The sequence below is a fragment of the Desmodus rotundus genome, chromosome 12, assembly GCF_022682495.2.
Source record: "Desmodus rotundus isolate HL8 chromosome 12, HLdesRot8A.1, whole genome shotgun sequence".
Classification (NCBI taxonomy): domain Eukaryota; kingdom Metazoa; phylum Chordata; class Mammalia; order Chiroptera; family Phyllostomidae; genus Desmodus; species Desmodus rotundus.
Window position 1 is genome coordinate 46,055,401 of NC_071398.1, and position 16,165 is coordinate 46,071,565.

At 60.1% G+C, this 16,165-nt stretch overlaps 1 protein-coding gene across 2 annotated transcripts; it reads right to left on the reverse strand.

The window, feature by feature from the left end:
* Positions 1-825: 825 nt before the first annotated feature.
* SCAF1 (SR-related CTD associated factor 1) lies at positions 826-15,158 on the reverse strand. Of its 2 annotated transcripts, none has more exons than XM_053914682.1 (11): positions 15,004-15,158; positions 12,205-12,318; positions 11,912-11,969; positions 11,088-11,182; positions 10,696-10,796; positions 10,492-10,607; positions 4,908-7,709; positions 4,174-4,256; positions 3,732-3,950; positions 1,562-1,690; positions 826-1,256 (listed from the first exon to the last, which is right to left on the reverse strand). In XM_053914682.1, exons 2-11 carry the CDS (start codon positions 12,310-12,312, stop codon positions 1,065-1,067), a joined length of 3,903 nt encoding a protein of 1,300 aa, XP_053770657.1. In that variant the 5' UTR covers positions 12,313-12,318; positions 15,004-15,158; the 3' UTR covers positions 826-1,064. The 2 variants fall into 2 exon arrangements, with proteins under 2 accessions (XP_053770657.1, XP_053770658.1); XM_053914683.1 differs by lacking the exon at positions 15,004-15,158 and adding an exon at positions 14,657-14,936.
* Between the last annotated feature and the right edge of the window lie 1,007 nt (positions 15,159-16,165).

The window sequence follows — 16,165 nt, forward strand, 5'->3', positions numbered from 1 at the left end:
ACATGTGTGTGTGTGTATGTGTATGTTTTACCACGGTCCAACTCCATGGGGACCGACCCTTCCAAGGCAGACAGGTAGCACCCAGATACCCTGCGCTTGGAAGACAATGACCAGATGGGCCCAGGACCCCCATGTCCCGTCACCACTGCTCTGTCAACGGCTTACTACGTGCCAGGTAGGGTGCCAGGGGTCCCCCTGCCTGGGCCACACTCACTCCTCACAGCACCCACTTTACAGATACAGACACCCCCGGCTGGGCGGCTCAGTCGGTCAGAGACTCATCCTGACATGCCTGGGTTGCGGGTTCGAGTCTGCGTCAGGGCAAATACAAGAGTTGACCAGTGTGCGCATTAAAAACAGTAGAAAAACAAGAATTGATGTTTCTCTCTCCCTTCCTGTCTCTTTCTCTAAAAAAATTAATCAATAAAAGAAATCACAGCCCTGGCTGGTGTGGCTCAGTGGATTGAGTGCCAGTTTGATTCCCCGTCGGGGCACATGCCTGGGTTGCCGGCCAGGTCCCAAGTTAGGGGCACATGAGAGGCAACCACACGTTGATGTTTTCCTCCCTGTCTTTGTCCCTCCCGTCCCCTCTCTCTAAACATAGTAAAATCTTAAAAAAAAAAAAAAAAAAAAAAAAAAAAAGCAACAACAAAAGAAGTCACAGATGAGGAAACTGAGGCCCAGAGAGGGGAATGCACTTGCCCCAAGCTACACAGTCTGGTCTCCCTGCTAACTCCCCTCACACTTGAGCCAAGCCTCCTGCGTGTCCCTCCCCAGTCCTTTCCCAAATCGGTCTCTGAAAAGAAAGAGCTAAAATCGTGGGGCTCAGGGGAAACATTTCATGAAATCTTTAATGAAATTGGGGGAGGGACATGAACGGAGGGGAGGGGCGATGGGGCCAGGCTTGGAGACCAAGGGTGTGGGCACAGGGCTGGGCAGGGGGCTCTCTTCCCCACAGCAACCCTCCCCCATCATCCCACTGACGGGGGAGGGACGTGGGGAGGTGGAGCCATAAATATGTCCAGAATTCCAAAGAGGCGGAGGCGGGAGTAGGGGCGGGAGTCTCAGAGAGGGGGCAGGGGCAGGCCGGGGCCACCCTTGTCAGGGGGCCCTGGCTCCTTGGGCGGCCGTGGAGGCCCTGGGGGGTCCCCTGGCTTGCGGCCGTGCTTGCGGAAGTAGCGGTAGCGTTGGACGTAGGCCCGCACCAAGTTGCTCACCTTCACTGGGTTGATCTCCCCACTTTTGCTGTGGCAGATCTGGGGAGTGAGGGGCAGCTGTGGTCACTGCCAGCCCCCAGAGACCCGTCCACCTGGACCGCTGAGCACAGCTCCGGACTAGGAGAGGAGTTGCTTCCCAGCCTCCAGGCCGACGTCCCTACTTACTCCCACATGCCCGTGCAAAACAGGCACAGGTGGGCTGCAGGAGATGTCGTCACCCTCCTTGCCCTGTGGGCTGCCCCACCATCCCTCAGTCTCCCCACCTTTGCGCATCTGTCCGCTCACATCTGTCTCCCAGGTGCGTCCACCACCAACCTCTGTGCCTCTGCCCCCTCTGCGCCCACCTTGTGGACGGCCTTCCTCAGGATGTCCTTGTACTCCTCCTTGGTGATATCCTTCTTCTGATAGTACGGCTTGATGGCCAGCTTCACCTCCTCCACCGCCCGCTCCTGCGTGTGCAGCTTCTTCAGGTACTGCACGGGTGGGGAAAAGGCACAGCAGAGGCCAGGTGAGTTCCCGTGGAGCCCCGGGCCCCACTCACCCCCCTGCCAGCTCAGCCTCCTTGACCATCCAGCTAGTCCTGCAGGTGGAAGTCCTGCTTAGTGTCTGCCTGCACACCCCACGCTGTGGTCCCCTGGACCACTGCCACGCCTGGGCCGCTGAATGTCACCGAGCATGTCCTCTAGGCTGGACTCTGGCCATCCCAGGTGGCCATGACCAGGACACATGCATCCTGTGCCCTTAGAGTTCTCAGTCCGGTGGGGAGACGAGACCTTCGCCAGGCAGTTACGACCGCATTAACCAGACTCTACGAGACTTATTCTGACGGTAGGAAAGTACGGCAAAGCTTTTTGGCAGGGCGGTGAAAAGACCTAGCATGGGATTCGTGACACTGTCCTGGCTCCTGAGTGGACAGTAGGGTGAGGGGACCTGGGGGTCCTGGACTGTCTAGCAGCACAGGGGCAGGGTGGGAGGCGAGCGGGCAGCTCAGAGGTCAGGCCGTCGAGCTGGCGCGTTTGTGGGAGGACCCTGGTCCTCCCAGCTGCAGCCAGGGCGAGGGACCCGACCCCTCTGCAGTTCACTGGTACACTGCGGGCAGGGCTTGTGGGGAGGGCGGAGGCAACACACAAGGCCACGAGGAGGAGTCAGTCGAGGGGAGCCATGGCTTCTCTGAGGGCGACGGTTGTGGGGACAGGACAGGGAGCAGCTGAGAGACCCCTGACCCCTGCCTCAACCTACAGTGAGATCTTTGCAAAAGCTGGCAGAGGGGACAGCTCTGACAGGAGAGATGTTTCTCTCTCTCTTTTTTCCCTGCTTCCTCTCTCTAAAAAATAAAATAAAACCTTTAGCCCTGGCTGGCGTGGCTCAGTGAATCGAGTGCCAGCCTGTGAACCAAAGGGTTGCCAGTTTGATTCCCAGTCAGGGCACACGCCTGGGTTGTAGGCCAGGTCCCCAGTAGGGGGTGCATGAGAGGCAACCACACATTAATGTTTCTTTCTCCTTCCCTTCCCCTCTCTCTAAAAATAAAATAAACAAAATCTTAAAATATAAATAAAATCTTAAAAAACAAACAGTGACCTGAGGCCTGGTGAGGGAAGGCCACTCCAGACTTCAGGGCCAACATCTTGGACAAGATGGCAAGGACGCCAACTGTCCGCTGACCTCCCAGGCCACCCGGGCAGCACTACTGATGGCAGTGCCACCAGCCACCCTAGAGGGCTCCCTGCGCCCCCCGACACTGCGGGAAGCAGGTCCTTGCAGAGAAAGGGGGCTGCTCCCCATGGGTAGCTCGGATGTGGCAAGGGGGGCAACAGGTGGAGAACAGAGCAGGGCAGCCTCACCGGGACAGAGCAAGGGTCACAGGGTCCGTGCTGTCCCTGTGCCACACACGTGTCATCACCGGGGACATCAGAGCCGTGCCCTTCCCTGCCCGTCTCTCCCATGGGGCTGTTTACGGGGTTTATGTTGCTTCCCCTCTGGCACTGCAGGGGAAGCGTGCGCGGGTGGGCAACGCCCTGACCTGACCTGACCTGACCGAGAAGGCAAGAGCCCAGGAGGAGCCAGAGGTAATGGAGCAAACACCTGTTCGGATTTGGTTTGCCCAGCATCCACTCCTCCCTCCGACTAGGAAATGCTTGACTCTGGTCAACTGCCCTTCCCCTTACACAAAAGGTGAGGAGGGAGGGAGGGATGCGGGCCACCGAGGGGTGGGCTGCGGGGGGCATGGGTGTGTCTGTACCTTCACCTCTGTCTCTCTCTCCACATATGTATATTACATATCACCAATTATGTATATTATATATCTCCAGTTATACATATAATATATATAAAAGAGTTTCTTAAAAGCATCACTTCCCATTCATCCACTGGGGTGAAAGTGTAGTTCCTTACAAGGTATCAACTTCAGTTTCCATCTAAGGCCCCGCCCGGTGGCACCAGTCTCTGCCCCTCTCCCTCTGCTCCTGTCGCTGCCCAACTGTCTCCGTCAGCCCACCTCTCCCCAGCCCAGCTCACCTTGTCTGTGTCCCCTCGTCCCTCGGAGCTGCTGCTGCCCTCTCTCTTGTCAGACGCTGCGGCCAGCCCAGTGGGGGTGGGAGGGGTGGAGCCGCAGCCCCCCAAGGGAAGGCTGCCCGGGAGCAGGTAGCTGGAGGGGCCAGGGGGCAGACCCAGAGAGGTGGGTACAGGAGCCGGTGTCACCCCCAGACCGGAGGGTGGCTTTCGGTGGCTGAGGATCTGCAGAAGAGGTTGGAGGGTGAACAGGGGGAGCTGGAGGGGAAGACAGAATGGGCACCCCTATTACTCCCACCCCAGTTTCCCAACAGTCCCAAGGGCCACAGGCTCCACGTCGGGCCAATACCTTGCCCCAAGGCCTGCCGGGAGTTGTCTAGTTCCCCTCCTACCCCAAGTCACCGGACGAGAGAAGGGGCTGTGGGGACCCCTCCCCTGGGGAGCATACCTGGTTGGTGGCCTGGATCAGCTCCTGGGCCTTTGCTCGGCTTGCCAGGTTGGCCTCTTCCATCTTGAAGAGAAGTGCAGTCACTGCAGGAGGCGGAGAGGCCGGGACAGGGAGAGCGGGGTTGACAGAGGAGACCGTGAACCTCACCTCTGCACACACTGCTGTCTCCTGCCCTGTGCCCCTGGACAGGCCTAAAGGCCGAGGGCTCAGAACTAAGAAAAGGGGCCTCGGCCACTGAGAGACCACCCCACACCCGCCGTGTTCTGGGGACTAAAGGGTGTGCGTGTTGGGGGTCTGCGGCCAGGGCCACTCAGTGACAAGGAGCTGGCAGAAGTGAGAGTCTCCGCCCCAACCCCGGGGCTGGTCCGGCCGCTCCCACCTCTGTGATCTGGCAGAGGCCGCTGCCACCCCCAGGGGGCACCGCTGCCCAATCCCCCATTCTTTCCCACTCCACCACAGAGTCTGCACCAGTCCACCTCTAGGAGGACCCCAGGCCACGTCCCACTCCGCCAGCCTGGGCTGCACTGCCCTCTCATCCACCGCTCCCAAAGACCTGGAAGCCGCCTGGAAAAGACCCTGACTGGCCCGCGCCCATCTGGGGGCCCCCAGCCCGGGTCACTGCACCCCCACCCTTTCCAAACACCCCCTACGCCTCCACGTCTGTGCCCTCATCTTCTCCAACGCTTTGTGCCCGCCTTAGACTGCCCTGGCCACCCTCCGCAGGGGACACTCACAGGCCAGGACGCCACTGGTGGTGCAGTCCACACCAGCGGGCAGGTTCCAGGGCATGGGTGGGGGCAGCGTGGGCAGCTGGGAGACACGGGTGGCCGGCCCATCCTCCGCCCCCGAGTCACCGGCTGTGGACCCTGCACTAGGGGCGGTGCTTGGGGCGGCTGCAGCCGTGCTGGTGGCCGTGGTGGTGGCAGGCTGCTGCTCTTCTTCTTCCTCCTCCTCCTCTTCCTCCTCTTCTTCCTCCTCTTCCTCCTCGGCCCCACCACGGACCCCAGCCTCCTCAGCAGCCTCTTCAGGCAGGAAGGAGACCTCAGGTGTCTTGCAGCTGCTGTCCACAGTCTGCGAGTCCGGCGTGAGGGCGGGGGGCGGAGGGGCTGCCTTAGGGGGCGGGGTGCTGGGGGCCTTGGCTGCCCGCTCTTCCCCAGACCAGGAAGTCTCCTCAGCCCCCTTGGCCCCCGCCGCCTGACTGCAGCTGTCCGCCTTGGACTTCTTCAGCGCCACAGGGCCACTGGTGCCCCCGCTGCTGCCCCCGCTGCGGAGTTTTTTCCTGGTCTTGGATGGCTTGGTCTTTCCCTTGGTCCCCTTGGCTTTCTTGGCCCCAGCCTTGGTCTTAACCTTGGTCTTTTTGGGCTTGGTACTGCCCGGAGCTGCTTTGGCCACCTCAGCTGGGGCCCGCTCATCCGGCTTGAGGAAGGGGGAGCGGCTCTCCCGGTCGCGGCTGAACTTGACTCCAATGGAGCCCAGCCCGGCCGACGCAGCCTCCTTGGCCGGGGTGGTGCTGCTGACGCCCTCCCGGATCAGCACCGCCACCTTGGACTGCAGCTTCACCTTCCGGGAGGAAGAAGATGAAGACGAGGATGAGGAGCCGGAGCCGCTGCTGACTGGCGGCTTGGGCGGGGGCCCTGAGGAGGGCGCCGACTCCTTGGGGGGCCGGGCCTTCTTGGATGACCTGTCCCTGTCCCTATCTCTGTCCCTGTCCCGATCCCCCCCATCCAGCGTCTTCCGCCGGGACCCCTTCTCCCGGGAGGAGGAGGAGGAGGAGGCGGCCCCAGAGCGGCGCCTGTCCTTCTCGCTGCTCTTGCCGCCCCGCTCCTCGGTGCTCAGTCCCTCCGAGTCGTACAGGACCTCGCGCTTGGGCGACGAGGCTGGGGCCGGAGAGGGGCCTCGGGGGTCAGACTTGTCCGGCCGGCCCACGGTGATGGTCCGCTTGATGGCAAAGAGGTCGTGGTCCGTGAGGTCCTGGATGGAGGGCGGCACAGCCCCCCGGCGGCGGCTGTCACGATCCCCGCCCAGGGAGGTGGAGCCGGAGGGCGGCTGGGCTGGCACCAGGGCTTTCTCGCTGTCCCCTGACCGCTTCTCACCCCTGGACCGAGACCGCTTCTTCTTCTTCTTGCTGCTGCCCCCTTCCCGGTGCTTGCCTCGGTGCCGCTCTCGCCTGGAGGACGATGACGAGGAAGTGGCCGGGAGCGGGGAGGCGGAGCGCCGCCTCCGACGCCGCTTCTCCCGGGACCTGGACCTGCGGCTGCCCCCACGGCGGCGGTCAGGGCTGCGTGAGCGGCGGCGGGCTGAGCGGGACCGAGAGCGGCGGCGGGTGGATGACGAGGCATGGGAGCCTGGCTTGCGGTCCCGGGAGCGGTGCTTCTTGGAGTCCCAGGGGGAGGCTGGGGCTGGCTGGGCTGGCGGTGCGCCCGATGAGGAAGAGGTGGCCTCCTTGGCCTCACCGCTGCGCTTGCGTTCCCTCCGTGATTTCTTGCGGGCAGGTGGGCCGGCTGGGGTGGGGGTAGCTGGGGAGGGTGAGCGCTGGCGGTACCGCTCCCGCCGCTGGGTCAGGATCTTGCGTCGGAGGTCCAGGCCACCCCAGCGTGCATCGGTTGGGGGTGGTGCGGGGGCTGGCTCGCCCAGGTCCACCTGCAGGGCACCCTCACCATCCGACTCAGCGTGCAGAGACAAGAAGTCATCGCCCTCTGGTGCTCGGGGGGCAGGCGGTGGGGGTGGCGGCTGGGCCGTAGGGGTGGCTGGGGCCACAGGAGGTGGGCGGGCAGCCCGGCTGCTGGCCCGGAAGAGGGACAGTGCCATCCTCGGCTCCTCCTCGGGCTGGACGATCTCACCCTCCTCAATCTCTGAGTCACCAGGTGGCAGCAAGGGGGGTGGCAGGGCAGCTCCACTGGCTGTCACCACCTCCACGGAGACCTTGCCTTCCCGACAAGCCTCTGCCTCAGTCCCCACCACGAAGACTCGCCGGCGGGTGGCACCGTCCACCCGGGTGGAGTCGGCCTGTGGCGGTGTGCCAGCGGCTACCGTGGACTGTGGGGGCTGGGGGTCCGGGGGAGGGCTCTCATCACCTGGGAAGTCCTGGCTCAGGCTATTGTCGTCATAGATGCCCGCCAGGGTCTCGGAGATGCGGCTGATGCTCTGGGACAGGCCTTCCTCCTCCTCTTCCTCCTCTTCTTCCTCCTCCTCCTCCTCCTCTTCCTCCTCAGGGGAGGGGGTCCCAGCTGATGAGCTGGGGTTGGAGCCAGTCGGCTCAAAGGGGTCGTACTTTTGTTCTGGAGCAGGTGGTGGGGAATAGGCCTCGTCGGTGGGGTGGAAGGGGTCATAGATGTCGAATCGGGGGGCAGGTGGGGCTGGGGGGGCTGGAGGTGGTGGGGGAGGAGGAGGGGAAGGGGAGGATGATGAGGGAGAAGGGGAAGGCGAGGAGGACGCAGAGGAGGGGGCAGGGGGTGGGGCAGGGCCCCCGTCTCCAGTGCCCAAGGTGAGGAGGTGGCGGGCACTTGGGGGTCGAGAAGAATGAGACTGAGGAGAAACTGCAAAGGAACAAGGAGACGGAGACCTGTGGTCAGGTGCGTGCCCCTCCTCCCCATCCCCCAGCAGAGGGGACTGTGGGCCGACCGGCCCCCACCCCCGCCTACCCTGTGGCCCCTACTCAGCACTCACTGCACCTGCAGGCACTGCCCCCAGTGCTCCACATGTATCAACTCAGAGGACGTTCCTAACACCTCCACACCACAGATGCTGTGACCCGAGGTTCCCAGGAGGAAACTGAGGCACAGAGTTGCAGCAGCTTCCCCAAGGACACAGACAGTGGGGAGGAGTCAGGGCGCACAACTGCTCAGCGGGGCCCCAGCCTGCACTCCCATATCCTGCGACCAATGCTGGCTGCAGCCCAAGACCACCCTGACCGTTGCGGGTGCGGGACAGCAGGGTTCACACCTCGGACCACCTGTGCGGTCAAGCTCCGGCCTGCTGAGCCAGCTGCTCTCGCAGGAGGTTATCCCGTTTTACAGGGAGAATAACGGGAGACTGAAGAGGTGAAGCTCCCACTGCAGAGCCAGGAAGGGGCAGAGCGAGGGAGCCCTGGCGCCCGAGTCCCCGCTGCCAGCCCTTCACTGCGCAGCAAGCCCCACCCAATGGGTTACATCTGGTCAGGACTCTGACACAATTCCCACTGGTGACAGAGACGACCAGAGTCCACTCCTTCCTATGGGCCATCGTGCTTTCCCGGGTCACCTTGTCCGTACTCTGAGACCCTGCTTTCTAAGCACAAGTCGCAGCGCCAGTCCTGCACCTTGGGCAGGGGCCCGAGCCAGGACAAGGACACACACATCAGAGTCCAGAGGCCCCTCTGTCAATCACACGTCCCTGCAGGGACCTCCCCTGGCAAAGATGCCAGCAGTCATGGGGACAGTGGCAGGGAAGCGCAGGGCTGCGAGGGCAGCTCCGGAGCCACCTCCTGATGCGGATCCCAGGCTCTGGCCCTCCCTCGTGACCTGACCCTGGGCAAGGTGCCCAACCTCTGTCTGCCTCAGTTTCCTCGTCTATGAAGCGGGGGTTCGTGCATCCATTCAACACAGTTTTATCCTTCACCTATCTGTGCCAGGTGCTGTTCTAGGTGCCAGGAATAGAATAGTGAACAGACAAAAAGTCCTGCCTTCCAGGAGTTCACATTCGAGTGGGGAGAGAAATATCAACGTGCCAAGCGTAGAGTCCGCCCGCTGCTGAGAGCTCTGGAGGGAAATAAAGCAGGGGAGACGGTGATGGGAGCATCCAGGCCTCACAGGGACGAGGGCCCAGACCCCGCCTGGCATCGAAGGACTCAGTGGGTGTGAGCGAGCCCCTGGTTATCATCACCCTGACCTGAAGTATATAGGAAACGGTTTACAGACGGGAGTGGTCTGGGAGTACAAGCCATCTACTTCTTTCTAGAATTTCTATACATGATAAAGAAATAAGAGGAAGTTTTCTTTCCTTTTTTGTAAATTCTTAGTATTTTCCAAATGAAGACCAAAAAACCAACTAGTAGGTTCTATACACATCTAATACTACTTACGGCCCAGGGGCCAAGTCCAGCCCACCATCTGTTTTTGCAAATAAAGTTTTATTGGAACAATGTCCCATCCATTTGTTTATTTAGCGTCTATGTCTTCTAATCTTGAAGGAGATGAAATCACTTCTGCGGGGCCCTAAGAACGGGGTGGCTCTAAGCACCATGTCCCCTAAGCCTAAGTGACACGTCAAACTGCCGCTGTAGAAAAGGACAAGGAACCAGTGAACTGGCCTGGAGGGTGAGCGGGCCACGGTGCCTTGTAGCTGACCTACTGCTGGACCTGCACCTTCCTCTCCGCCCTCCCCACTCCCCACACAGGTACAGACAGGCAAAGGGAAGTGTGAACTCATGGTCTCCTCGGGGTCCTGGGGGACAGCAGCAAAACCGCATCAGCAGGGCAAGGGTCAGAAAGGCAAATCCGGGCCCCACCCAAGACCTGCTGAATCAGAAACCCTGAGGGCAGGCCCAGCAACCTGGGAAGCAAGAAGGCCTTCCGGTGATTCCGCCTCAGGCTCCAATTAGAGAGCCTCCGCCCCACCACTCCAGGCGCACAGGCCCAGCACGGGCCCAGCGCAGCCCTTGTCAGGGAAGGGGCACAGGCGCACATCAGAAAAGTCAACAACTTGGGCTTTGCACTCAGACACACCTGGCCTTGGGGGCTCAGGGCCACCACCACTGAACAACTGTGCGCTGCTGTGAGCAAGCAGTTCCCTTCTCTCAGAGCTCTGTCCTCTGGAACAGCGGTCCCCGCCCCCCCCCCACCCCGCCCCCGGGCCTGCCAGGAACAGGGCTGCAGAGCAGGAGGTGAGCAGCGGGCGAGCACTACCAGGCAAGCAGTACCGCCTGAGTTCCGCCGCCTGTCCCCTCCCCATGCGCCCCACCCATCCATGGAAAAACTGTCTTCCACGAAACCAGTCCCTGGTGCCTAAAAGGTTGGGGACCACTGCTCTGGAAGGTGGAGATGCTCCGAGTGCCTCCTCCTGGGGAGACAAGACCCCAGCATTTACACTGATCTGCAGAACCCTGGGCACCGAGGGCCTCCCACGTGCTAACTGCTCCCACGTGGTAGCTACCACGTCGGTGTCCACTGTACGCACATCTGCGTGTGCGTCAGCGCTTACTACAACATAATAGGAAATAAGACGTTAAAACAAAGATTCTGTCTGACCGATGTGATCATCAGAACTATTACTTCTAACGAGAGCTGACTCCTACAGAGCCAAGGCCGGCAGCCAGCCCAGCTCTGCCCTGGCCACGCATACCCGTTTTGCCCGTCCTCCAGGCCCTGAGACGCGGCAGCAGACTGGGCACCAGCAGAGGGATCGGATCCCTGTCCCCAATGCGGACCTCGGCCACCAGCTCCAGCATGTCCTCTCTTCTGCAAGACAGAAGGGGTGAGCGAGCCTTAGAGGTGCCCCCAGCTCCTACGCCAAGGCCCCTCCCTCTCCAGCTGCCCGGCTACTCACTCGCCAGGCCGCACGTCCAGGTGGCTGGGAACCCAGGTGTCTGGGGGATCCAGGATGCTCACCAACCCTGCCAGGAAGCTGTCCGCAGCCATGTCCAACACCTGGAACAGGGAGGAGAGGCTCCACCCTGAGCCCGATCACGTGAGGACCCACGAGCTCCTTTCCCCCAGTCCCTAACCTCTCAAGAACCCAGACAACTGAGACCTAAGAAATGAAGGGAGTCAACCAATGCCCTCATCCTGATGCCTCCAGGGCCCAAGGCCTGTCCCCAGACCCTCCAACACTGCCCCTGATCAGCACCCCAGATCCAGAATCCAGGTCCCCAACCTCATCTCCCCACTGCAGGGATGCAGGCCCAGTGCCCGTCTTCCCTCACCCCCTCCTTAACTCACAGCAGCGGTGTCTGCTCCCCCTGAGTCCTGGGAACGGGCCTCTGACCGTGGGCTCCGGCAGCGCCTCCATCGAAGGCCGTGCCACTGAGAGCCATCTGCAGAGAGGTTGTGCACGGGGATTTGGGGACAGAGAACCAGATGCAGAGATCTCGTGGGGCAGAGGAAAGAGGATCCCATCCTCCCTCTTGACAAGGGAACCAAGCTCCTACCTGCTCTCCCAGCCTCCATCCACCACCTCCCAACTTGGGACCCAGAAGGACCTCCTCAACATCCTTCTGCAGCTCTAACTCTTTCGCCCACTCGTCTTCCCAGCTGCCCTCAGGATGAAGTCCAGACAGGTGAGCTCGGCATCGGACCCAGGCTGTGGCCCTGTCCCCATGCACCTCCGTTGCCTCTCCTCCCACCCCCACCCGCCAGCCACTGGAGACCACCGCCCAGTCCCGCACTGTGCCCCTGTGCTGTGCACCTGCCGTCGCCTCTTCCGAGGACTTTCGTTTTCACCAGACAACTCGAGTATGTTCTCAGAGACCCCATTCACCTGTCACCCCCTCTGAGAAGCTTTCCTGGGCCCTGCCTCCCCCATGCCAGCTTAGCTGGGCCGCCTGACCTCCCAGGGCACCACTGGCTACTTCTGCATTGTGACCGCCTCCCCTCCACCAGACTGGGAGCCCCTGCAAGGCAGCCGAGGGGGTTCAGCCCATCTTGCGCTCCAGTGCTGGCACAAAGGTGGCGCCCAGGAGACCTCAGAAAATTATGCAAATGAAATTGGGATAGGGAACGTAGAGATGGGGCAGGGAGCTAAGAGGAAGCGGAGGCCAGCATACCTTTATCATTCGACAGGTCCCCCTGCAGGGAACTTCCCACAGCCTGCTGAATGGCCCGCTACAGAAAAATGGGGGGTGGGAAGAAAGGGTAGCAGTCAGGGGACTCGTGCAAATGGTCACAAGCTCTGCTCCTGGGAGATGGGCGTTCTAGACACCCTACCACCAGACTCAAACCCTTCAGAGGGGCCAAGGGTCTAGGCCTGCAGCCCCTCCTCCCACCAGGACCCGAGTGGAATCCAGCCCCTCAGCCCCGCCCCCCAACTCTCTTGGCCCCAGGTGGCTCGCAGCCTCACCAGAATGGAGGCAGTAGGAGAAAGCGTGGGGTCTCTGTCCGGTGGCCCGTCAGCCCGATCCTCACCCGATTCCTCTGTCTTCCCTCGAGACTCATCTTCTTCCTCCATGGTCACCTGGAGGTTGAGGGGTGAGAGTTTGGAGTGTAGGCCAGCAGGCCAGGGGATTGGGGGTGGGGGGCGGTGTGCGTGCATGTGTGCGTGGAGCAGGGATAAAGCAGAAAATGGTCACGAAGACCTCAAGGGCCTCCAGCGTTGCCTCAGTCAGCATTCTCTCCAGGATCCTTCCTCTCCCCCACCTCACCCCAGGCCTTGGGTGGGCAGCAGGCCCGGTGCAGACCCCGGAGGGAGTAGGGCGATTCTCTTCCCTTGCCTGAATTTCAGCTGCCTCCTCTGTGGAAGGGAGGCCATCCCAGCCTCCAATTTCAACACCTCGCTCCCCGGTTCCCACAGCTTTCCCCACAACTCAACTTATGACCTCAGGGCCCACCCTCATGGGATCCAACCCAATGCCAAGACTTTTTCTGTTGAGCTGTGATTTCAAGTAGCATGCTCCAGGGTCTCACGTAGTGCAACTTTCCCAAAGCGAGGTATGTGCCAGAACGCTGGGTACGCCTCAAACACAATGCAACTTCCTACAGCATCAATTTTCCAAAAGTACTTGTACACGTAATATAAGATAGAACTATGACAGTGTGACTTACAAAACCTGTGTGCCACTTTCGAAGTGAAATGACTGATTTCAGAAAGGCATGCTGTCCACCAGACCGCATGGGGACCAGCGCCTGTGGCCTCTCTGCCCACTGCACGAAAGCACGGCTGAAGCTTTTGCAAGGTCGTGAACGCTCTTAGATTATACTGAATTTAAAAGATCACCTTTCAGGCTAGCAGTCATCTTCATTAGGGCTAGAGAAAAGAGGAGCATTTCAGCCGTCCCTCCAACTGTCCAGCATGCTACTCCGAAGCAACACCCACTCTCGAAATTCCCAGAAAGCTTCAAACCCCTCACCCCTAATGCAGGGCGCTGACCTCTATGTGGCACAATCGGAGTGTCTACCTCAGATAATAGCGGCGAGAACTCAAAGGAGACACTTCTGCTTCGGAGTTAGCTCAACCCAGTACTCAATACAGGGTAACAACAATTATCATTATTATTGGCCTCTAGGGCTCGGGTTTTCCCATCTGTCTCCCCCCTTCCTCGGATGCGTACCTGCAAAGAAAAGACCCTGTCCTCATCTCCTTCCTACTGAGTTTCCAAGCTTTGCCAAGGCTCCCCCATGCAGCCCCTCAGCTCTCTAAGAGCCTGAGGCTCCTTCCCTAACTCCCACTGACACCCACCCTGATAAGGACCTAAGGACAGGTCCTAGCCCTGGAACTGCTCTCCAGCACCTCCCAGCGAAAGCACCAGCCACAGAAACGGACACAAAACAAAAGCTTCATGGAGATCTACTGACTCCAGACACGTAGATCCCAGACCCTCCGTGGGTATGAACACGCTCCCTTGCCTATTCAGGCATGCCCCGGGCTCTGCAGACACACAGAGCAACAACTCCTGGCTTAGAAGTTTTTGACACGAGAAGGCTCTGCAGATGTTGCTAGGTCCTTCTAGATCGACTAGATGTGAGCGATTCCCACAAAGAGCAGTAGAGTGACTCACAAATAGCTTGTTATAAAAAGTGAATGGAACACTGAGGAAAACTCTTCACAGTACCTCCATCCCAAATAGTAAGTGGAAATAGTAATGAGACATGAGTAGAAGTGAACTATATGTAGGTACTGGATCTCAGTAAAATGTATTTCTTACTGTAGATCAAGGTCAAAAGAGTTTGAAAAGCACTGCACTAGATGTCTAGGTGGTCCTATCAACTTCCCCAGATTAGTGGGCTAATTCTAACTCTCTCTATAACCCCAGGGCAAGGCAGACTTTGAAAACAGTTTGCATTTGAATTATCTTCTAAAGTGCAAGTACATTTGAGCTCTCCTTTGTTTTATTCTCCATCTGATTATCTGGCCCCAAAAGGTATTTGCATTTGCACCAGGCACAGAGACTGCACTCTTGCAGGCACACTCAAAGCCACCGAGATGGTTCCAGGTCCTTCTAACTGCCCCCAGCCTTCTGTCAGTCAGATTAGACACTCCCCAGGCGTTGGAAACCCATCCAGGCCTTTTGGCACATCTCATCATTTGTCTCCCTCCCTTGGTGGGCACATCCCACCCCTAAACGACTTCCTAATCCAGGAACAGTTCTTTCAGACCTGCTAAATGGCCCCAGACCCATGTCGGTGAGGGGCATCCTCAGGTCAGCCCATGCAGACACTTCCCAGCCCCAACCGACATATCCCAGAGCTACAGATGGCTCAGAAGGTAACTCCTCAGCTCTTGCAGACCTCCTTCACCCCTGGGACATGTCTCAAGATCTCAAGATGGCCCCAGAACCCTCTGAACAGACCCTAACCTCCGTTCAGTCCATAAAGACGATCAACAGTGTCTACAGAAATGGCCCAAGGCGGCTATATGATGGAGTGCTGGCGCCAGTCTCGGTCCAGGCCCTGGGGGCGTCCCCAGTTCTCTCGGGGACGCCCCGTAGATGCCCCCGGCACCCTCAGACGCGTCCCGGGGCCTTGAGAAGGTTCCCGCTCGGCACCAGGCTCCGCCGCCGCTGCCGGGCCGGAGGCCACCCCACTAAGCCCTTCAGGCCCCGCGGAGTGTGGAGAGGACCGCAGGGACACTAGCGACCCGACTCCGCCCCGCCCACCCCAATAGGCCCGAGCCCCGCGGCCCGGACCACCGCCGCCATCTTACCCCGCCGCTCGGGCTGCGGCTCCGGCCCCGGCGCGGGGCGGGGCCAACTGGGGAGGTTCGCGAGCAAGGGGAGAAGAGGGGCGGAGCTAAAGCGCCGCCGAGCTTGCCGGGACTTCAAGTACGGTGCACGGTGCCGTGAAGTTTGGTGGGAAGGCTCTGGACTCAGTTTCCCAACAGTCAACGGGGCAACTGGGCAGGGGCGCGCGCGACGCACGCCGGGAGGAGTAGTCCGCGCGTCGCCTCCGTCACGCGGCGACAGCAAGAGGGTGAGAGGTGAAGTGGGCGGGGTCGCGGTGGTCCGCGATGAAGCCCCACAATACCCTGCGCGCGCGCGGAAAGAGCTGAGGAACAGGAAGTAACGTAAAGAGCACTTAGCGGGACAGATGCAAGGGAATTGTAGTTCTGTGGAGTGGGCAGCAGGAAAAAAAGCTGAATTCCCTGCGAGTTGCCCCGCCCACATTCTAGGGAGCCCAGAATCCAGATCGCCCAGACCCCTCCAAATTTAGAACCAAGAAAGCCAGCCCTACTGCCTCCTTATTTAGGATAGAAAAATCCAAAATTTTATTCCCTTAAGCAGAAGAGTCTCCCATTTCCCTCCTCCCTGGGATTTAGGAGTCCGAGCCCTCCTCCTCCCTCAGATCCAGGAGTCGGGCCCTCAGGCCTTTCCTCAAAGCGTTCTGGTTTCAGGCTCACACCTTCCACGAACACAAGTGTTCCAGTTCCCCACCCCAATTTCCTCGGGATCAAGAATCTGGGGCCCCAGCCCCTCCAACCCTTGGAACCAAGAGTCTGGACCCTCAGCTTCCCCCTTTACAGAACATGGGTAGTCCTAATAGCAAGGACCCCCAGATCCCTTCCTCGCCGAGATACAGGAATCCAGGCCTCCAGCCCCATTCTCTCCTAGGGACCCAGGAGTCTGGGCCCCCAGCTTTCTCCTCTTTCAAAGAGCCAGAAATCCTGGCTCTAGGCCCTTTATGACCCAGGCATCCCGGCTTGGGTGAACTGGCTCATGAATTAGGAATGCAGTGATCTCACGGCCCCTCCCTGTCCCGTTACTCGGCTGTCCTCCTCCAGGGCCCCCAACTCCCCTCCCAGTCTGTCTTCCGCTAGGTTGGGACAGCAGGAACCGGAAGCCTGGGTCCCTCAGCGGGCGGAGACTCTG